The 23314-nt window shown below is 43.5% G+C and overlaps 1 protein-coding gene across 19 annotated transcripts in view; it reads right to left on the bottom strand.

Annotated features, from left to right (window-relative positions):
• Nucleotides 1-1247: 1247 nt before the first annotated feature.
• Nucleotides 1248-23314, bottom strand: part of WNK3 (WNK lysine deficient protein kinase 3) — an 88109-nt gene continuing 66042 nt past the window's right edge. For all 19 annotated transcript variants that reach the window (XM_083592593.1, XM_083592590.1, XM_083592591.1 and 16 more), the window contains 8 exons: nt 20779-21623; nt 19835-20063; nt 19337-19452; nt 14777-15237; nt 12505-12716; nt 11981-12082; nt 9807-10009; nt 1248-8858 (listed from right to left, as the gene is read on the bottom strand). In XM_083592593.1, the coding sequence (XP_083448719.1) occupies nt 8529-8858; nt 9807-10009; nt 11981-12082; nt 12505-12716; nt 14777-15237; nt 19337-19452; nt 19835-20063; nt 20779-21623 (2498 nt within the window). In that variant the 3' untranslated portion in view covers nt 1248-8528. The remainder of the gene's footprint in view (nt 8859-9806; nt 10010-11980; nt 12083-12504; nt 12717-14776; nt 15238-19336; nt 19453-19834; nt 20064-20778; nt 21624-23314) is intronic.

The following is a 23314-nucleotide window of genomic DNA, read 5'->3' as shown; positions in this document are numbered from 1 at the left end:
TTAACAGGTATTGCGCAGGTTTCAAGTTGCACCCAGGATCACCAAGTGGCCATTCCCCATAATGCAGGGTTTGCCAGTGTGCCATGGTACCCTCCATGTGCCCCCCTAGTGCCCACAAAGCCTCTTAGCCCCCTGCCCCCTTGGGTTGGAAGGGAGGTTTTTCTTCCTTGAGAGCTGAAGAAGTTAGAAGAGTGGCACTCTTTTTCAACTCCTCTTTCGACTCTGCTTTTCAAGGCTCAAGTTAATTCTACTGGATCAAAATTTTACCAAGATCCCTTGGGAAAGTGAGTGCATGTGTGTGCTTTCTTTTCAGTGTATCTGTGGTAATATTGGGGTGTGTGTGCGTGTGACTAAATGATGTGATGTCCATGATGTTCACTCAAAAATCAAAATGTGCCCCACAGACCTAAAAGGGTTGGCCACCCTGTTCTAATGCTTTGCTTAATGTCCAATCTGATGAACAGTGCAGAAGAACTCAAAAACTTGTTTACTACTTTCCTAGTAAAGGTACTGCATAACCGTGGATTTTAGAATATTTTTTACCCCACATGGAGGATAGATGGGGTTGGGGGACAAGATTTACGCTGCCTTGTATGAAGGCCAAGAGAAAATTATAGATAGTATTACATAGATATTCATGCCACAACAAAGTAATAATTTGAATAATAGAATATTAGGGAGGGGGGTTTTCTTGTGACTGATCAGGACTGGATATAATCCATAACTTACCTTTATTAATTAAAAATCAGTTTTTTAAACAAAAACTAAACACACCTTTATCTAAGATTCTACACTAGATAAGAAGGTGCAAACTATTACAGCAGAAATTAAATAGATTGTTTTGAGGTAAGGGAATGCAGCCGCCCCAAATATTGGTGTTTTCTTTTTCTACCTCTGGAATCTCTCTGGACTGCTGGTGTTTTAAGTTTATATACTCATTTAACAGATTTTTCTGCCATCCTAACAAAAAATTTTCAGAGCACTCTTCAAAGTTACAAACGAAGAGTGCATATTCAGGGCATACTTCCTATCCCAAACTTCCATAGCACTTGAAGTTTTCGCTCCCGGGGTTCGATGTATCTAAAATGCAATGTATCAATGAATTAGTAGATGAACAAGTATTGCTAAGAAAGAAGCCACAATGCCCTAATATTTACACTGTATTTTCCAGCAATACTATTTATTTCCTTTGGCTTTCCCTCACCCCTCTTTAGCAGAAATTGCAGTAACATCCAGACTATATTTAATTGGGGTTTTTTTTTCAACACAGCCTTTATTTTCTTTTATAACAGTTTAAAAAAATATTTGTTAATGGTTGTGTACAAATGAAGTCAACTCACAGCTTGCAAAAATAATTAAAAAACACATGGAAACAACTGCTGATAAAAGACATTCGTTTTCTACCATAAAGTTCTGGGCTATGATTTTTCAAAAACTGAATGGGATGCCTCATCCCTGTTAACAATGAACCGGTCACCTGCATCCTCTATGCAGCCATAAAAATCTCAGCCTTAATGTAAAAAAGTAAAGAAAGGGTTTTTAAAAAATAAGTCCTAAGATGCTACATTAAAGTATAATTCACATACATAAAAAATATTTCTGAAATTCAGAAGTTGTTAGCAAGTATGGAAATCTAAGGAGACATTTATTCACAGCATATACCTGAATTTATCATGCTGTTTTGGTAGGCCTGCATGCTCCTCAGCAATCTCTAGCAAAAACAAAAACAAAAAACAGAATGAAAGACCTTTTTTAAATAGAATATAGTAGTTTTAACTGAGAGGTCTTTTGTTTGCTTGTTTGAAGCTGCATTAGGAACCTCAAAGACAATTGCACTTCCAAAATGGCTGCCAAAATGTATGGTTAGGAGTTCTCTAAGGCATAAATGAACCAAAACAACACCCTTCTAGGATGCTTTGAAAATACAAAAACAGAAGTTTGTTCCTAGTCTTGCAAATTAAATCTATGGCCCTGGAAGGGAGAATTAAAGCCTTACTCTTCTGCATTTTCTTCCAACAATTTATGTATATTTGTGCTTGCCTCTATCTGTGGTACAACTCGGATATATTTTACCACAGATTCCAATAAAAAATGTTTTCCTTGCTACTTGACAGGACAGGGACGCCTCTTTTTCCCTCCTCTGCAGCCACCATCTTCTTCCTTCTGTCAGATGGAAGTGAGAAAAAAGAGCTTTGTATATAACAAGTGCCCTACAAGGGGTTGGTTGAAGCATAACAGGCCACAACGTGCTCCACAGGACTTTCTGCACTTTCTGCACCATCACTAAGGGCTACTTCATGCATAATATTTTTTTCCTACATACAGGTAATCTCACTGTAGGAAAAGCATTGTCCACCATCATATGTGAAGTATATGGCAAGTATACAGGTTCTTACAGGCACTGGCTTCCGAAGTCATGCTTTCTACTGACTTGCAGCAAAGCAGTTGCCCATGGCCATATTCCACATTTTTCTACATGGAGATTGTCTCTACATAAGAGATACATCCTGTGAAGAAAGCATTTTATGCGGGAGGATACAAGTAAGGCCTCCGTTTAGCAGACAGTTTATAAATTCATGCTTGGCCTTATAAAGATTTTTTTTTTCATTGGAAACCAACTCCTTCCCCACCCCAAAAGAATAAGATAAATGGTGATTTTAAAAAAGGAGGGGATTTGTTCTTAATTACTATATGCGATAATCATTGCTGGTTTAAGCTGGATCAGTTCCATTAGCTTCAATGAGAGCTGCAAGGTAGTAAGTAGAAAATGCATAATGCCTTAGCAGCATTTTATTCTCAGGGCTCTAGAGGGAGCAGGGGCTGAATAGCATCCCATCAGTTGTACCAGGCCCTCGTGAACAACTGTTCACATGCAAGGGGTAGAATTTGGTTTGGTGAACCAATTTTATTGTACTACACTGCTCACAGTTATAGCTTCTTATAGAATGAAATGTGAATAAATTATAGGTGTGGGGTGGAATATAGACACCATAAATATTTACTAAGAGGAATAGTTTTTGAAGACAACCAGGAGGCAGGGGATGGCACAAGTCTGTATAGTGACTCCTTACAGAATCAGTTTTCCCATTCCACCATCTAATCACTGTATAAGTATAAAAAATACACAACCCTTCCCCCCCTTGCAAAAAAAAAAAAACCAACAAAAAACCACGACAACATTCCAGGAGAGATGCTAAACTGGACTTCAGTTGATTAACTGAAGCAACTTTGAAACCATACAATTCACCTTTAAAGAGGTACAGCCTACAAAAATGACAGCACTTACAATAACAGTGTTGCTGGGTTTCAGAATTCAAAATAACCAGGAATGTATCATTTTATTGCCTAAATGCAACAGAAGGCCCCTGCCTTCCAAAGGTACCCTGCACACCTTGTTCAGAGCCTATGCCAATCTAACACTCCCAACACTTTAAACTTGGTTAAGGCATCAAGCTGCGGGATGAGACCGTGTGTTCCCTCCACATCGGTCTTAATCACAGTTAAAGGTAACAGGTTGCATCCAACAGAGTCACTCAGCTGATGGTTAGGCTTCTTTTTGTCAGTGCAATAGGGAGGCAATCCGTTTTCTGTGATTCCCCCTGCAGCCCCCCAACTCCCATCCTAACGCTGCTCCAGAGGATTGGGAGGCCACAGCAGATTGGGGGGGCTGCAGGTGGGCGAGGCAGTAGCTGGAAATTGCTTCCCTCCCTGTTCCCACTGGGAGTCTTACCATCAACTGAACAAAAACTCTGGATCCAACCCAATGTCGGTACAAAGCTTAGCTGTGACTAATACACGGGGGTTTGCTTTTAACCAGAAATTTGGCTTTAGCTGGGAAACAGCACACCCTTGTTTTAACATTAACCACTGTTGAGACTGGGGCCAACACAAACTATAACTGTGAGTCAGGCCAGCAGAAGGGGAGGGTGGGAGGAATTTGCACCCCAAAAAAGTAGAGACTGAAGAAGGGAGTGCAATTGCACATTCTGCTGTGGATCCCTTGACCATGGTTAAGAGATCAGGAGCATTATGTTGGCACCGCCCTCAGTAGTTTAATTGTCAGCAATAATTCAATGCATATACAAAGGAAGAATTCCTTCCTAAACAAAGCAAGCTTTTTGCACTAATTTTTCCCATTGTCAAATGGAAGACTAATGAGGCAGTGGGTCACACACTTTGCTAAGCTGCCACAACCAGTTGCAACATACAGTAGACAATGCATGGACTTGTTCTCTTCATTCACATGTCGCTATAAGTTTAACTCAATGTGATGAATAAATCTCTGAAGTCTTCCTTGTGAAAGTTAAATATCCTCCTTAAAACAGTAAACAGCTTGAGTGGCTAGTGCCAAATTACAAACAGGGAAATGGGCTGGCGGGGATGGGGCGGGGGAGTGAAGAGCCATGTGTGTAAAAACACCATCTCAAATTTAAAATAGACAAGAAATATACAGGAATGGTAGTTAAGTTCACAGCCTAGACTGAAACAGCACTAACAAATGAGGTAGATAAGAAAATGAAACTTGAAATGTAACATGGAAAAGCAACTCAGCTGGAATACAACTGAAAAATCCACCCAGTTATTAAAATGATACATTCCATTAATATCATACAAGCTTAGTCTCAAAGCATCACAGCAGAAAAAGTGCCTTTTAAAACCCAAAACCAAATTCACAGTTTGATCCTTGTCAGGATTCAGGTTTGAAAGAACAGCAAAATGTAAGAAGGAAGGGGGGGACTGGATAGTAAATGTTTTGCATTAAATGTAGAGATCCAAAACCCAACATATAAAACATACCAAATATTTTTCCTGTTTTGTCAAACGTACATTTCAGTGCCTCTCTCCATTTTCTAGACTGTGGTTCACTCAGGTCTCCCCAGCTGTAGAGATGGGAGTCAGGTCAAGTTTGTCTTTATTTCCTCCGAAGTTAGAAGGTGATGTGAGAAGAAGCATCACTGCCCACTGTGCACTGATTCGCCATCCCCTCTACTGTCACCGATGGTGAAACAGGCTTTGGTTATGTTTCAAAATCCCACAAACACATGTTTAACCAAAGAATTGTGAGGCAGGGAAAAAATCACGCACACTTAAGGGCAACAATGGCTCCATCACACCCTGGTATGGACTTATCCTCTAATTTTTGGCCACATATGGCAGGAAACCAGACGTTACAAAGTACACATGGCAGCCGCTGAAAACAGTAGCCCCACATACTCTACAAGAAGAATATGTGAGCACAATGATGTCACATCACATGTTCCTTTGCCAGAGGTTATGGGGAAGAGGAGGAGAGGGGTGGCAGTTCTTTGGGGCAGCAGCCACTTACCCTACGTAATCCTTAATTGCATCCTAGCTTTTAATGCCACAGACAGTGGTGTAAGCACTGGTGAACATAGGTTACTTCATGACCACCATTTTCATTCCATTATCAGAAGTGAGACAGACGAACAAACCATGTCAGGATTTGCAAAAGGGAGCCCCCTATTGTCAAATGTGAAGCAATGGCTCTGGGAACTCCGAGCAGCATGGAATGGTCAGATGGCTCAATGCACAAGACACAACGTGAGATTTACAACAATAAGCAGGAAACCTTGATTGGACCAATGGAACCCTGACACATGAACACCAGTGTTCAAGGACACATGCTTGCCATTTGCACTGTGCACGTCTGCCACAAAAAACACTGGTGTACCACTGGTGTACCCAAGGCACACACAATTGCTGGGGGGAATAAGGCCCTCTACCATTTCCTAGCAGATTTGTGTTTTCAAGGCTTTCAAGTCGGCTAACTTGGCAACAGTTTTCAAAGACAGCACACAATTCCATGCTTTCCTACAAGTTATCCTAACTAGAAAACATGTATTTGTAGTCAAAGTGTCCGTTCTAAAAGAGATAGCAGGGGAACATTTTTTTAAAAAACAAACAAACAGGATTGTGTTTCTATTTTGCAAAAAAAAAAAGAAAGAATACATAACACTGTTCTCTCAGTTCTTCAAACTGAACCCCCACCCCCACCCCGAAGTATATATAATTCAGCTGCTGCAGATCCTAATGAGAGATGCAGCAATGCACTGTTTAAACATCATCAAACTTCAAAAGACTAGAACTACTTTTTTTGACTTTCCAGTAAAAATCTGAAAAGATACTAAAGATTATCTATCACAAGGCACTGCAAATCTTTGCAGGCAGAACAAGGAGGCTGCATAATGCATGGGAAACAGGATCTTTTGTTCATGGTGGGGAAGGAAGGACAAAACTTCCAGAGGCTCCCAAATTCACTGGAGCTTCAAGTGTCCCTTTGAGAGGCTGAGTTCAAACAAGTAGCTTGTCTCTGCAGCTACTCCAAAAAAAGGGGGGTGGGATTACAGGTAGGCCCAAACCAAAGTACTCTGATTTATTTAATCCCATCATTTTAAACAGGATTTATCTAGTTGAAGTCCAAATCACTTTAAGGTAGAGAGATACAGCCTCCCTCCTCTTCATTCTCTAAATATTCATCAGCAAAGCAAGCCAGCTTCCATGTTCAACAGCATTGCAAATCTCTTACAGCACTCCGAAGACAAACATTTAACTTTGTTAACTCAAAGTGAACCAGAGCTTGAAATATCAGTTCCCTGACATATCAGTCCAGATATATCGAGGGAGAAAACAGGTCAAGGTGTGCATCAGGAATATATTTCAAGGATTCTGGGGTCCAAAAGAATCAACTGCTACATGAAATATTACCTTGAAAAAAGTTTAAGACTATAAGTCTTATAGTCTTAAGACTCAGTAAATTAAGACCTCCATAGTCTATGGCCCAGTTCGCATGTAACATTAAATAATAGTTTAAAATAAACTATGGTTTAAAACACAGGACTATATCATGCAAGGGAGGAAACAAGCCAGAGTCTGGCTTGTTGTGATGTGTGAATTCGGTTTGTGGTTTGTTTCCTGCAGATAAATCATGTGGTAAGCCAAGAATAAACCTTGGCTTCTATTCTCTGGGCAGAAAAAAAACATAAGTGAGGATTCACATGTCACATCATGACAAATCAGCCTTCGCCTTATTTCCTGGCTCCACAGTCAGGGATGGGGGAAGAGCAAGGTACTAATGTAGGCTAAACCATAGTTTAAACTATAGTGCAATGTTGCATTGCCCTTGGCCCAATTAGGTCAATGTAACTGACTTAGTCTCCTGCAGAGATGAACTTGCAAGCATGGGCCTTATAGGGCAGCTGAAATATAGTTTATAAAATAAGGGGGTTATGTGAGGTACAAGACTCCAGCAGGAAATGGACTTTCATGCATGTAACCTATTCAAAATAGTTTTAGATCTCTTGCTATTTTTGAACAGGCACATTTTCCTCTTTAAGTCAGAAAACCAGAAAGCCTGTCACAGCGGACCCTGGCACTACTTTCTTGCCATCATAAATGCATGTACAACCTACTCAGTTTTCAAAAGTTCTCCGTAAAGATGGGACTTCTTAATCTTGGCAGTAGGTGATCAAAGCACAGCAACCACTTAGGTGTTTTATGCTGCAAGAGACAACACTAATCAAAAGTAGGAGCATCTATCCATTGAAATCCACTGTAAGGCAGTCAACTCAATGCAAAACTCTGTGCACCTGTTCCAACCTGTTTCAGTCCTTAAAACTGTGAAGTATGGATCATAAAAGAGAGGCAAAGGGGTGAGATGGGAGATGTTTTTAAATACCGTTTGGCTATTTCCCACTCTTTTCCCACCCTTTCTGCAGCTTCCTCTCCACCACAAGAAACTAACTGCAAAATAAATTTTTAAAAAGCTACATCCCCCAAACTCAAGTACTAAGTTTAGACCAACAGCCCCAAAGGATCCACTGAATGTCATGTGCGTATGAGGATTGAGCTGCCATTATATAAACAGCTGTACTAAATTGCTCAAGAACAACTACAAGCCTTTCAGTAACAGGTAATAGGTGGCATTTGTGTCTCTTCCTTCAGTGGTCCTCCAACTGTAAAAGGCCTGTCACTTGGGGTAGGAGAGGGGAGAATTTAAGACAGGATTCAGTGACAGCAAATCTTTCTGCAAATAAAATCCGTCCCGCCCCCCCAGCAATGAAAGCTGCCAATGAAACCAGACAGCAATGTAAAATTAAAAGAGGATCCAAAGTGTCACTTTCCCTGCTGCTCCCACTCCTTCAATAAATTAACTCAAATGCCAGTATGTGAACAATTTAAAAAGGGTTGCTATCAGCCTCAAAAACTCAAGGGACCTGGGGCCAGAATGACAGGGAAGGGTCATTAATAAGCAGCACATGGGCATGCTGTCCATCTCAGGAACAATGAGATGCACAGGCCAAAGCTCTCTCAAGTATGATATAAAAAAAATCCCCCCAAAGAATATTATATCAAGTATTCAAATAAGAGAATGCAAAGGCAATCTCCCACCACATTGCTGCTCTGGGGAATTCACCCCAAAATCCAGGCCGCAGAATGCAAGGCAGAGGAATGGAATCATGAGTTATAGGCACAGTCCCCATATCTATCATCCTTTTAGCCGTCCGCCTTCATTTGGGACTTGGGGGGATGGGAGCTGGGTTTTGCACAGGTGATGCTGGAAAGGCTGGCATGCTTATCCCTGGCTGAAATGGTCCCACAGGCTGGGCAGGGACAACAACAGACTGCTGGGCTGTCCCTGAAATGCCCACCCATTGCACTGGGTAAGTTGTCCCTGTCATGGTGTTATACTGGCATACGTGGGGTACTCCATATGGCGATAGTGTGCCGGTAAAGGGGGACAGGGGAAGTCCTTGAGGCAAAGCAGCTGGTACGGTCCCTCGGATCTGGGAAAGCGAGGAAATCCATGTGGACGTGTAGCCCACTGTAGATGTTGTCGTCTTTAAAAACAAAAGAAACAAGAAACTATTATTATTATGATTATGATTATTAGTATTATTAAAATTTGTATACTGCCCTATACCTGCATGTCTCAGGGCAGTCACAACTTAAAATCACAATATAAAAACAGAAAATACATAATAGAAACAAAAACAACCCAATAACCACCCCGCCCCCCACATTTTAAAAGGGCATGCCAATCAGCCAAAGGCCTGGTTAAAAAGGAAAGGTGTATAATGAAGGTGCCAGCCAAACCTCCGTGGGGAAGGCATTCCTCAAATGGGAATTTGCCACACTGGCAGATGAAGATGATGGATTTTTTGGAGCTAGCTGACCTGACTGGAAGAGTCCGTGACCAGAAGGAGGAGGATTACCAGGAAGAATGGACGAAATTTAAAGATTATTTAGTTAAATATCTTAAGTTAAATTAAAGACTTATACAATTTTATAGGGAGAAGCTACTCTTTTTAGACACCTGCTCCCAGTTAAATATCTTAAGTTAAATTAAAGACTTATACAATTTTATAGGGAGAAGCTACTCTTTTTAGACACCTGCTCCCAGTTCTGCATCCTAGTACTGATGTGGTTCCTGTGTCTCCATTCCTCCATCTGTCCGTCCTTCTGCGGCTTCCCAGGCCCATTAATTCAAGGCGGGGGGGGGGAGCTTCTATAACTCTTTGGTTTAGATCCACTCCACTAGTCCTGAGTGAAGTCTTGGAGATTAAACCTAGGAGCAACCCTCTCTCCTCCCCTCCCTGAAGAGGTGACAATCCTGAGTTCACATGGACTCCAGAAAAACAGGTGCCTCCCCATAATGCCTGGGTTGTGAAAATGATTAAGTGGGGGTGGGGAGCAAGGTCACCCCCAGCAGGACAACAGCTAAGGTATCTCAGCTTGCACAAGCTCACCCTTGTGAACTTTGTTTTATGAAATCCCACCCCCCTCACCTCATATACTTTGCTCCAGCTGTCGGAGTCCAGCCGATGCTTGTTCTGTTTGATCTGGTTGAGACTTGGCTTGATAAGGGAGTTCCCCACCTTTTCTTTTGTCCAGTCGTCCACCAGTTTGTGCAAGTCATCTGTGAACATCCCTTTCTTACTGGCCGTCGTCTGCTGACAAGAAGCAGTGCTGCTGACGATGCAGAGCTGGTCTAAGGGCGTGGGAAATATTTTAAAGCACATTACAGAATGCAGAAACAATCCGTAAAAATGGGATGTGCTGATTGGGTCTCTTCCCACAACGGAGGGCAGCAGCGTAGATTGTGTGGCTGGTGTGAGTGGAGTGGAGCGTGCGTGGGGGGGGGTGAAGAGAACCCTCACCCAGTCCACACCACTAGTGTCGCTGGAGTGACCTCCCCCTGCCACCAAGTGGGGCTGCGCTGCACCCCTGCCACCTGCAGCCCTTGGAGGGTGCAACGCACATATACCCTAAGGGTGCACTCTGCCTTCCAGCTCTGCGCCGCTTAGCGATGCTGCAGTGCTGCGTGAAGCAGTGGCGTCGCAACAGGGGGGCGGTGGGCCCCAGGTGCCATGTCGAGGGGGTGACAAGAAGGCACCCCGCAGGTGCCTCTGCTGCAGCTGCGAGCAGAGGATTCCGGTGTGGGCAGCAAACCGCTATGTACAGCATATGTGCAGCGTCGCATGCATGCGCTGTACGTAACACGTGTAGAGGATCTTCTGTTCGCAACTGCAGCCACAAGCAGAGGATCCCGGTACCGTCCATATGGTGCTGGAGCGACGCCGCTGACAAACAACTATGTACAGCGTATGTGCGGTGTCACTACGTGCAGCGCATGCATCATACAAAGCGACGCCGCACATGCACCCTACATAGCGACGCCCTGCCCCAGGTGTCACACGCCTTCGTTCGCCCCTGGCATGAGGAGGATGCAACAGGCATGCACCCCGAACAGGGAAGGGCACCTGTCTGTTGCGTCTTCCTCCCACAGTCCTGCAGCATCGCAAAGCGGCGCTGGGCTGGCAGGACGGTGAAGAGCAAAATGCCTGCCCCAATGCACTCGAGGACACTGCCCCTCTGGCCCTACCCATGTGATGCCACTGGGCAAGGGGAAGAGCGATCATGAGAGGCAGGACCGTGCTGCTGAACTTCAAAAAGTACATATTTCCGTAGCAAAGAAAATCAGATTTGCGCTCTGAGTAAGCCTTGCCACTTCAACAGATTTGCATATATAAGCTTATTTTATCTCCAAATGTAGGTTGCCGTTTAATTTAGATTTGCTTTTAAATCAATGACAGGAGGAGCAGGGGGAGAGAAAAACGAGGGGATTTAGGTTAGGTGGCCTGGCCATCGTTTAGAGCAGGAAATGGTAGCTGGTTGTGAAAGAGGGAGCTAGGTAGGTCAGTCCTACCCAGTGGTGGGAAGGTTTGCCCACAGGCTCCAGTTTCAGGGCTTCTGAATACATTAAACCTTTAAAGCACATTTCGCCCCCTCAAATAATTCTGACTCTGTAGTTTACCCCTGACAATTGACAGCAGCCATTAAACAAGCTGAGATTTTTTTGAGAAGAAAAATGTGTTTTAAAGGTTTAGCCTGTGTTACTGCTTTCTTATTTCCCAGATTCTCAGCTTCACCATTTACACAGCATCAACACTACATTGACAGGATGAGCAGAAACAAGTGAAGTGGAAAGAGGTGCATCCCCCAAACACTAGAAGATTGGAAGCCACAGAAGTTTGCAATCTCCTGCAATGCCTCTACAACATGTACTGAAGTATGTATCCCCTTTCCAAACTCTAGATGTTTACGGCAAATACTGGTGTACCAAAAGCACTATATAAAATATGAATCACCTCTCAGTCATGGCAGCTAGAAACTTGTTTTTACACACCCTTTCTCTTTCTCTTTCTCTCTCTCTCTCTCTCTCTCTCTCTCTCTCTCTCTCACACACACACACACACACACACACACACACCACAATGCTAGCTATCAGATTCTGTTTGCATGGTGAAGTTGCAGAGATATTAAAATTATTAGTCTGCAAAATATACATCTGTAATCCACAGATGGACCTACAATGGAGTGGTGGTGTCATCTACCAACAGGAAGATATTAAATATAAAGCATTGGCATTTCAGAAGAGAAGAATGGAATGTGCAAATACCTTGGCTAGTCTCTGCTTGTGAACAGCTCTGGTGCAGCAAATGGGCCTGAATGCTCAACTGATAGTCTATCACAGAGGCAGCAGTGGTAGCACAACAGCATTCTGTAAGGCGAAGGAAAGTTGGGGGGGAGGCACAAGATTAGAGGTAACAAAACTATGGGGTGGGAATGGAGATGACAAATGAATGGATCTGTATCCAAGGGATTTGGGCACCCAACTAGTGACTCTTGTCAAGAGATTTTTGAAAAGTTCAGCTCACCAGGGCAAAACATAACAAAGGAAAGTGGCAATGGGGAAGCTCTCTAGACTTCTACTACATCACGTGTAATGAGTCAACAAGGAAATAATATAGAATTCCCATGGCAAAGAATGCAAAGTGGAAAGGAAAACTTATTTTGTGAACCGGACTCTTTCATGCATTCGTGAACTTTGGACTTTTCTTCTACATTAAGGAACCCTTCAGCTTTGACAATTCCCTACACCGGCACCCATATTCTGAACCACCTCCCACTCCCATCTCTTACCGGGAGCGACAATGCCATTGTCAACATGCGACAGAGACTGTGGCCTGCTACGCAGCTTGCTTTTGAAAGACTTGGGCCGGCGTGGAGACGACAGTTGCAGGGAGATGTCAGAGGATTCTGACCTGCTATCTTTGATGGAACGCAGCCGCTCATACAACTCCTGCAGCTCCCTGTTCTGTTGAGCCTGAAGGTTCACTACCTCCTGAATGTGTCTACACAGAAGAGGAAGAGAACAAAGCCTTAAGACAAGGCCAAGCCCTGGCTTACTCAATACCCACCTCAGCAGCCACTAGACGCAGGCAAAGAGTGATGGACCAGCTGTGAGACTTTCAGCCCAGGGAACAGGCAGAGACTTTTTTGTGCCAAGGCTCAGGGTTAGGAGCTCCTTTACCTTCTCCTCACCCACATGGGTTGCTGTGGGAGGGGTGGGCCAAAAGGACTTCTTGGCCCATGCAGGGCTCCTCCCAATTGGCTCAGCAGTTCCTAAGTCTGCCCCCCCCCATTTGTAGCATTGGATTGTACTTTTTATTGAGACCTGGAACACACAGCATTTGTAACTTAAGCTGCTCCACAGGCGAGAGGTTTCTCCTGCAGCCCATATGTTCCTGGTATATATGACTATGGACTCAGCTAGACTGGTAAAGAAAAAGCATTTTATATGCGTTGTATATGCAATCTGACACTGTGACACCAGATGGCGCTGTGGAGTCCTGTCTTTCCCTACCGGATTTCCCTGTATGAGTTTGCAACGCGTTTAACTGAATCGCTTCTTTGACGTGTCTCAATCCAGCATATGTCTTGAAACTGAGGGAAGCAAATGTCCCATAAGGTATCTGTTTCCTGTTTGCTGCTATGGCTAAATAGTTAGGGAACTGTTCTGTGGCGTCTCCAGTGTGGGTTCATGTGCACGAGCTCCCTGTCTTTTGCCTCTGTGATGACTATTGCTGGCTCAGGCATACTAAAAGTGCATGGGGGTCATATTCCCCTTGTTGGGGCTTGCTCTTGCATCTCTCGTTTCCCAACCATGTTCCCTACACTGCGAGTTACTGCAGGCTGCTACTGTCAATGTGTGGCTGTGGCCCCTCTTGGGCCTATTCTGCTCCTTCCCTTTCCCCAAGTGGCAAAATGCTCTTTTTCTCCTTTGGTGGCCTTGAATTCTCGTCCCTTTGCAGGCATTCTCCCAAGGCAGCAGTTCGGATGTTGTGTTATATGGCTTCTCTTTCCTTTCTTTTGTGTTGTGAAGAAAAACAGTACTTGTCAGCAGTGTGCAGTGTAAGAGGAACTGGACTCAGGGATGCCTGCGGCTCTTGGCCACTCACACAGCAGAAGGTGCTGGGACATCATTGTATATTTGGCAGATTGCGTGTTGCGAGGGGTGGGGCAGGGGTGTAGCAGGGGTGCCTCGATGTCAGCATGAGTCAGTTGGCTCTGTCTGGTGGCCATAGGGCATTTCCGTGACTTCGCCACATTGGCCACAATTAAATGTTCAAGTGCAGGTGGCGTTGCCATGGCTGCTGGGGGTGGAGCTGCTGCTGCTCCACCCTACTCTTTTCAGAGCCATGTGTCCCCCACCCACCTTCTGTGATGGGCAAGGGTTGGATATGACAAAAGCTTCCCTGTCTCCCTAGGGTACTAGAGGATAAGGTTGCTCTGCCCTACTTCTACTTAATACATCACACATCTATAGTAAGGGCTGCAGTGTTTAATAGATTCACCTAGACTGATGTATTAATTAACTTTTTTTCTTGATTAAAAAGCTGCCCTTTGCTAACCAGGCAAAATATTTTGTAAGGTAATTATTTGTAAGGTAAGTACTTACAACTCTGTGACTGAAAGTTCCTTCTTAGAAGAGGCACTGCTCCTTCTCTCACCCAGAAGGGAAGGCCACTTCTAAGATTAAGACTACTATGATGCAATTATACATAATCTAAAAAGAAGAAGAAATAACGATTCCCCCCTTCAGAATTAGTTTCCTTCATATGAAAATTTATGTAGATTCAGTTACATTGATTGGTTGTATGACAGATCACCTGAGAATTCCTTCATCAAATAGCCATCCAATCTGGCTTGCTAAATAGTGGCAGAATCATTTGGAAGTAGCAGACCCAGACTTACCAAAGCTTTGTGATATTATCTAACTTCAAAATCAAAAAATGAATGTAATGGAGCACAAAGAAAGTCTTACTCTGCTCCACCCTTTCCACATTTCGGTCCCTTGCTATAATGAGAACCTTGATGAATATGTTACAAGGCCCCATTTTAGTGCCCTTACTTCTCCCGCAAACGCTGCAGCTCCACCTTCAGGTCCTCATCTTCAATCTCAGACTCATCATCGCTGCTCATTGGGGAAGAGGGGGAGTAAAAGAGTGAACTGCGCCTCTTTACGTGGGTGCCATCCCTCTCCTCTTGCGACTGCTGGCTTTGCTCCCAGCCCTCCAGGCTACCACCCATGGGGGCAGAAAGTTCACTGTCAGAGCTGGGCTGCTTCCGCACAAAACTGCCTTTGGCCCATGGCTCTGAGAAGGACTGCATCCTGCTAGCGATAGCAGACGTCTCCTCCAGGTCCCGCTGCTCAGGGGTGGTAGGGGATGCGTCTGTTTCACCCATGGCACCAGCCAACATAGCAATTTCTCCTTTTCTGGGAGACTCTTCTTCTGGACCAGGTTCTGAGGAAGGAGGCATCTCACAGGGTTCACTATCTGAACCACCTGAAGCCTGTGGCACTGTGATGACCTGAAGCACACACAGAGGAAGAGAGAGGCAGAGAGAGAACGTCAGCTGAGTAGGTTTCCTTTTATAGAAAAGTTGGCCTAGTGTGGGGCAGAAAAATCGGCAGGATTTGGTCCCCAAGGAATATTGTTTTACAACTGCAAGCCCAGGCAGCAGCTCCCACTTTGGTGTCTTCAACATGACACACTTGTACTACTGGGCCTCAGATTGTAGTTAAGAGTCGACGAGGAATGAGCAGGGGTTGCAAAGAGCCAGGATTCCTGGGGTTTCATTTCCTTAGTTGGATTTTTAACCTACTCTATCTCCAAATGCTTAACCCGGGAACAAGATACATTTATAACAATATCATTTAAAATAGATTTAAAATATGAAATATTAAAAATATTGCATATATATTTTTTAAATGTTCAACCACACCTTGCACAAATAAAAAGGTTTTATGTATGTTAGCTACTAAATGCACACAAAAGCTTTGACTTGCATGACCTAAATAGGAGAGCAAATTCTTATCTTCTATTCAGAAAAAGGGGGAAACAGTGTATCATGTCATGCCAAGAGAGACCTGGACTACAGGGACATAAATGTCAGCTGACCCTACTGCTAAAAAGACCACACCAAACAAAGAATAAACTCCCCTCACCCCATGTATCAAATATCTATGAAGAGAGGACTTCAAAGAGAAAATACCAGATACACTAAGAAAACTGTCAATAATCAGCTTCATAGATTTCTTTAAAACTACTTTGAATTAATATGCATTAATATGCCTTGCAAAGGCCTGCTAGGAGATCCTATAGCAACTGCAGCAAAACTATCCACAGTCAAGACAAAACTGAGTGGTTTTATAAGGGCTGCAATACATTGATGGGGGAACAGAGAGAGTGAGAGACAGACAGGGGGGAAACGTACAGCAATTTAAAGCACAGGGAGCTACATGATACAGACCTACATATGGTTCACCAGGAAAGATACACTATAAGAATGCAAAATACTTATAGTGCATGAAGAATTACTGCAGAGAGATGGCGCAACAGACACAGCCCTTTTCATTATCTAAAAAGAACCCATAGGCACTGGTAACTCCTCTTTCAGACAATTTTTTACTAAGAACTGTTTATCATAGAGAGTCCCCTCTAGTATTAGGACAACACTCCCTTGACCCATCTGGTCAAGCCACCTCTGAGACCGCTTGTTGCAGGATTTTCTCTAGTCACTGCAGGTAGGCAGACAGTTCCTCCCATCACCTTTGCATGTTGCTATGAAATCTATAGGTAAGTTCCTCAGTACTTTTCATACTCCCAAATATAGGTTCCAAAGCTTCTAAATATTCATGTACCCTGATTTGGGGCCTTACCTCTCTGGCAGGCCGAGTATGATACCTGTTGCAAGCCACACATATTGCAAGAACACAGCTCAAGGCTCAGGAGAAGCTGACTGTAGCAGACACACTTACTGGTAGCACAGAGTCACAACAGGCAAGTCAGGGGTTTTTCAGGACCCTGGACAGAGCACCACAGATGGTGCTGGCTCATGTGCTCGCATTTACACACAAGGAGAACTGTTGCCTCGGCAGAGTGCAGAGGCTGGCTGATCTGGTATTGTTCACACTCCCTCTGAGGAACAGCCAGTGTTCTCAAAAGGCCACTGCTTAATTCTGCAGCCTTTGCCTCCTACACTGTGCAACGGTGAGGACTGTACTGGGCATGTGTCATCTGAGTCCAAGGAGTCTGGCAAGACCTTGCAGCCTGAAAGGTTGTAGAGTGGGAAATGATCCCACCCCAAGCAGTGCCTCCACCTCCTTTATGACTTCCTTTGAGCCTAAGGGTGACTGAGGCCAGAGAATGTGAAGAACACCTCCTTTTTTAATCTCTAGTACAGTGCTGTAACATGCTTGATTCATGCATGAAGATTGTTCTTCCCCAATCCCTGGGTAACATGTACACAGAGGACCCTCAGTTTTCAATAAGGAATTGCTTCAGGAAGATTTTAGCATCCTCCCGGATATCTTCCCCACAATATGTATCATTGCAGCACTGGGAGCACTGGTTTCAAAGTAAAAACTGCCAGACCAGGCTGTAAAGGTCCTTGCATAGTTGCAAGGGTATTCTCCTGTTGCTCTAGAAAGTATACAAGGTTTTTCCTCCCAGTAACTACATTTTGTATTGAATATACTTTTTATGACTGCTAAGTGTCCAGACCCATTTGGGTGTATACACAATTGTCCCGCAGGGTGTGCCATTCAGGCAATGTGCCTTCCCACCTAAAGAGCAACCAACTCAACCTTGTACTGTCTCAAAGTTTTAGAGCCTTGCATAGATTCGCCCCCCCATCCTCATCACAGTCTTCAGATTTCTGTTGACCAATGTCTATATGACCCAATGCTTTCTTGGTATCATGACCCCAATCCCAGGCTCTTGCACTACACTGAGAAAGATACTGATGAGGAAATAATAGATGCTGCTCTACTTAGAGGGGCCCTCAGCATCTCTCCCTGGGCTCTCCTGGCCCAACAACGTAGCTCTCAACCTTCCTCAAACAATGAGCCTCCAATAATATTGATATCCCTTCCATGGCACAGGAATCAGTGCTTGCAGAATAGGACGAGGCCCTTTAGGTCATCAAGGTAGTTGAGGCCAACTACCTTGCCAGCCTACTTTAGGCTTCAGATGGTCCTAGCTCTCTGCTGAGACACTGCTTTCCAAAACTCAGCCAGCAGGGCTATTGGGGATTTCCCAGGGTCCTGACTGGCTTAGGCAATCTGCCATTCTTTCCTCCCTGCTAGAAAGTTGTAGGAGTTATCTTCATTTACACAACTTTTGGCTCAAGCTGCAACTCAGGAAAATTTGGACCTCAATTTGTCTATTTGGGTAAAGGCTTCCCCCCTCACAGATCTGAGATGTAGTAAAAATAAAAGTATTTAATCCAATTACAAAAAAGAAAAAAGAAAGAAACAACAGCATGAAAAACTGGCTGCTTTGTCAAATAGCCTGTGCACTCTGTTTATGGGGTGACCTTCAATGGAAAACATTGTTCTTTGTAAAATACATGGCTTGCTCCACAGTGATGCTCTGACTGATGTGTGGGTTTGTGGGTGGGGAGATGTTTCTTATATCCACTCAGCAAACTGAACAAGAGTAGATGGAAAGAAAGACCCATGTCAAGTAGGGATTTTAGCTCACTTAGCTCAGCTCAAAGCAGTGATAAAAACTAAGATGACAACAGCTTCTTTACTCTTCATGAATCAGATTAGCAAAGCTTGCAATAGTACCAGCCTCTTCCTTTCAGAAGAGTCAGCTCACAGTCCTTTAAAAGCTCTCACATCTGGAGGCTTTACAGCAAAAGATTAGCTCTGAGCAGCGACCAACTATGTCCCTGGAAAGTTCAGTAAAAAAGATCTCTCCTTATTCTAGTATTTGTTTCTTGCCACTAGGTGGCTCCAATTTGATACCTCCCATTCCCTGAAGTTTTATACCTCCAAGAGTATGAGTTGAGTCACAATATGAAGCTGTGACAAAGATTTGTTTCATAAATGGGAACTATAGATAAACTTGGCAAAAGCTGAAATTGTGATTTTCACAATAAATGAAATAGTGGACTGAACATGCATTATATAACTCATAATTGGCGCATCATAACTTTAGACCAATTATCCAAGCCCTTTACTGCTTTAATGCAACGAACAAGCCACAGCCAGAATGCAAATCTCCAACAAAGCCGTAGTTCAAACTTCAGATTAAATCAAATGCTTTATCTAGTTAAAATAAGATGGCTCAAACCTACACCAGCTGCAAAAAATAAAATAAAAATCCAAATATGGGGAAATGCCAGCAAAACCTGGTCCAGGAGGTATGCCTAATAGTCAACATATCAAAAGAGTTGGTGGGGCAATGGTAAATTTTGCCTTCATTTTGCCTCTGTCACTGTCACACACTCTCCCAGAAGGTTGTCCAGATGGGAATGTGACCATTAGCCTGAAGACAGTCCCCCACCCTTGAGCTCTTTTGAGCAAAGCAAGGTAGTAATGAAAACAAACAGCGGAAGTAAGACAATCATTGCATGCATATTTGGATTTACATGGTTTTGTGGATTACATTATACGCACCTGAAATCGGCCTCGCTGGAATGATCCAGTCACAGATTGACCGGGTGCTTTATTCTGCACTGTTGCATGCTCAGAGAGAGAAATCCAATCAGGAGCAACATCGCCAGTCATCTCCTCTGTTGTGTAATTTATTTTATTTTTGTTGAAAACGAACACAAAGAAAAAGAACACAGTCAGGCAAAGCTGGGACCCTGATAATACTAAAAAGCAACATTGCATTATAAAAAGAATGATTCTATTATACATGTAGGCTTTTTATTTTATTTTTTGTATCTAAAGACCTACACTTCTATGTGGAATGAAAAAACTGGTTAATCAAACTGGAAAACAAAGTGGTGGTGGGTGAAATGTTACACAAATGAGTAAAGGAGCAAAAATGTATAAATGGAAGAGGCAGGAAATGCTAAAAAAGGGGGGAGAGAGAAAATAAAACAACCATACTTAAATAAATCAAAACAGATGTTACCTAGTCTAGATCCCTGACTGTAAGCACACTACCTTGCCGGACTTTTGATTTCTTGAAAAAGCTGGTCTGCCGTAGCCTGTATGCCCAGCTTTTTAATTTGCGAGTCCAGGATTTCTTGCTAATAGGGTTTTTGAGACTAGGGCAAGTAAAGCTTAGGCCAAAATATCCACCTCCTGCATGCAGGTGCACAGCTCCACCACTTGATGCTGAAGCAGGACAGGCCACAGGGTTCTCAGGAAATGAAGCCTCCGGGGACATCTCCTGAACAAAAGAAGTGGGTGGGGAAGGGACAGAAGAAAGTGGTGTCTGAATATGGCAAGGGGGACTCTTGCGCTATACAAGTTGAACCTTACATATTTTAGAGCAGGGCTAGCCAACGTATTGTTGGACTACCAAAGCCCATCATCTATACCACTGGCCATCCTGGCTGGGGTTGGTGGGAGCTGGGAGTCCAACAACATCTGCAGGGCTCCTGGTTAGCTATCTCTGTTTTAGAGATTGCTTTCTTGCTGAGGGTTGCACATTCAAATCTCCAAGCTCAATGAAGTGCCTATTTTTTAAAAAGATCAATTTGTCAGGTTAAAATAGCCAATGACAGATTAGGAGGTTATATGTAACTGCTCAACAATTTTACAATGCCTTTCTCCAAATAGGACATTTCCAATTCTTAGCCCAAGTAGGGCCTAGTAAAGTTCAGTTCTGTATTAATATAGGCAAACTGTTGCTGTAAAAATTTCATCTAACTCCCACCCTGTGCATCTCCCAGCACTGATAACTCCCAGCTACCAGCTATTCATCAAGCACTGAACCAGGACAAAATGTTGGGATAATATGCCTGAAAAGGAAACTTACCTCTCACTTGCCAGCACCCATTAAGCTAGCAAATGGGTTTGTACAGCCATCTAGCATAGCTATAGATTTCTTGTTGCAGGAAGAAAAGATTTCAACCCCAGCCAATCTCCCTGTCAGTACTCACATGCATACAGAGATCACTGGGAGCAGAGGTGATAGCACTGGGCTCCCTCCTCAGCACTGGCAAACTGTCTGGATGACTTGCAGATGGAATCAGCATAGCCTGGGGGTCTGAAAGCTTGGTGGGGCTTTGCTGGGTCTCTTGGGGGGAGTCTGGTGCATCAAGAACTGGGCCAGGAAGAGTTTCTTCAGCAGACGAGGAAAATGGAGACTCCACGGCACTTTGTGTATCTTTCTGGCTCTCAGGGGAAGTGCCCGACAAGCTGTGTTCCTGATACAGAAGCGTCCGCAGCTTCTCATCCAGAGTTTTGATGTTGTTGTCGACAAAGTCCATCTTAGGGGGGCCCTCGCTGTCTGACTCCAGATTGGATGCGAAGGGGGCGCCTTCTTGTCCAGGGGTCTGAGCCAAAGCACTGGCCTGTTCTGTGCTCATCGTGTTATCTGCTTCCTCAGTGGTCGGGATGTGGCAGGTGGTTGGTCTGGGCACAAAGGCCTCAGTGGGCATACTTTGCTCCGCAATGCCAGATGTTGGGTGGGGTGTATATGAAGATAAGTGAGTTTCGTCAGCCTGGGTCTCTGCCTCTAAAGACTCTGGCCAAGCAGAAGAATCGGAAGCAGTAACATCATAATTGTCACCAGCAGTGGCAGACAGCAGCTTATCCATGCTGCCTTCCACTTGGTGAGGAATTGCTGACTGCTCAGTTTCCGATGTTTGGGGTTCAGATACCATACTGTCACTTAGCTCATTTGAGCTGGAAGAGGGGATCGTTCTGTGCTGGCTGCTGAGATTTTCCACAGCCTGTGGACAATCCTGGGGGTGATCTTCTTTGGTACTCTCCTTTATATGGTCTGAAAACACAAAGAGATAAAACTGTTGACAAATAACACCCTAGGGAAAGCTATGTTGCAGTATGGCCCTTTAGAACAGGCTTCCTCAACCTCGGCCCTCCAGATGTTTTTGGCCTACAACTCCCATGATCCCTAGGTAGCAGGACCAGTGGCCAGGGATGATGGGAATTGTAGTCTCAAAACATCTGGAGGGCCAAGGTTGAGGAAACCTGCTTTAGAAGGACAAAACCCCTGTTAACTGCAGAGAGTATCCCTTCTAAAACTTGCACTTCAGGATGGGATAGTTCTCAAAATTATGATTTAAAAACCAGGGTTGCTGGCTTTGGAGAAGGGGTGGGTAACTTAGGCCAGGGGGCAAATTTGGCCCTCCTATTCAGCCCATGGGGCTCTCCACAGGTCAGACCCCTTTCCACCTCAATGGTGCCTTCCTTGAGTGCTTTTGCTTGGCTGGATTATGTCCTTGAAATTGTGATAATGCCTATTGCTTGGCTGGAAGGAGAGAGGTGTGTACACATATATGCAGAAACCTATGCTTTTTGCCTGGCTGGAATGCAGCCTACTGTAAGAATCGCATCTGTTGCTCTGCCCATTTTTGCCTCTCACTTCCCTGCCTCCTCTCTTTGCCCACACCCACCATATGGCACCGGGAAGGTTGCTCACGAGGAAATGCCTTGAGCTGAAAGGTTTCCTACCTCTGCTTCAGAAACAGCTCAGAAAAACAAGCCCAACATATTTGCAGCAGAACAAGTTTTTAGGCTATTATAAAATAAATTCCATAGTATTTTTTATAAAGGAGTGTAATGTATATGATTATATAAATATAACAAGCTCAAGGTGATGTATGTGTCCTATGAGGGCCAGTCACTATTGTAATTCTGTATTCATCTTGAACACTCCTATGCCACTTTTTACAAAAGCCTCATAATACTTTTCATAAATATAGAAACACAGTAAAGTTGTGAAAACAGCAGGAAAAAAGTGAGCACAAGATAAAATTACCAGTCAAGACAAAACAAAAACATTGGGGCAACTAAAACCCTCAGTCAATTAAAAAAGTCTTCACCTGGCACAGTAAGACTGTATTTTTTTAATAATAAAAAAGAAGACAACTGCATGACCACAATAACTGTGAGCACACTTCATTCCACACATTATTTCTTATCTCTGTTTAAACCTGATCTGATCCATGCACTGCTCTCCCCCATGAAGTATGCATGGGTCTTTCATTAATGATTTTAAAGGAACATTAAAGGTTTTTTTTTATTTCAATCTATAACATTTTATTTTAGTGATATTTTACTGCTATTTTTTAAAAGTGTAATGTAGATTTCAAATTATTCCTTTATGTTTTATACAACTGTCTTTGCGTACTGCTTTGTGAGGGAACTTGCCCTGAAAAACAGATTTTTAAAAAAGAAAAGAAAGAAACCTGATTTCTGGTTAGAAAAGGATAGTGCTTTTTCAGTGCTTACTGTGAAGGTTCTTTCTTGTTTGGGGTAAACAATGCATCCTTCTATGAGGCAGGGAGCACGTGACTAACTTTGTTGCTGCATTGGATGCTGATTATTATTATTATTATTATTATTATTATTATTATTATTATTATCCTACCTTTTCCCTAATGGGACTCAAGGGGGCTTACATATAAAAACGAGACTCGCTAAAACCATAGAAAAAACTATCATTAAAAT

The sequence above is a fragment of the Podarcis filfolensis genome, assembly GCF_964270895.1.
Source record: "Podarcis filfolensis genome assembly, chromosome: 17".
Lineage (NCBI taxonomy): Eukaryota > Metazoa > Chordata > Lepidosauria > Squamata > Lacertidae > Podarcis > Podarcis filfolensis.
Note: the sequence above shows the minus strand (reverse complement) of the source record. Positions and strands in the feature narration are given on the sequence as shown.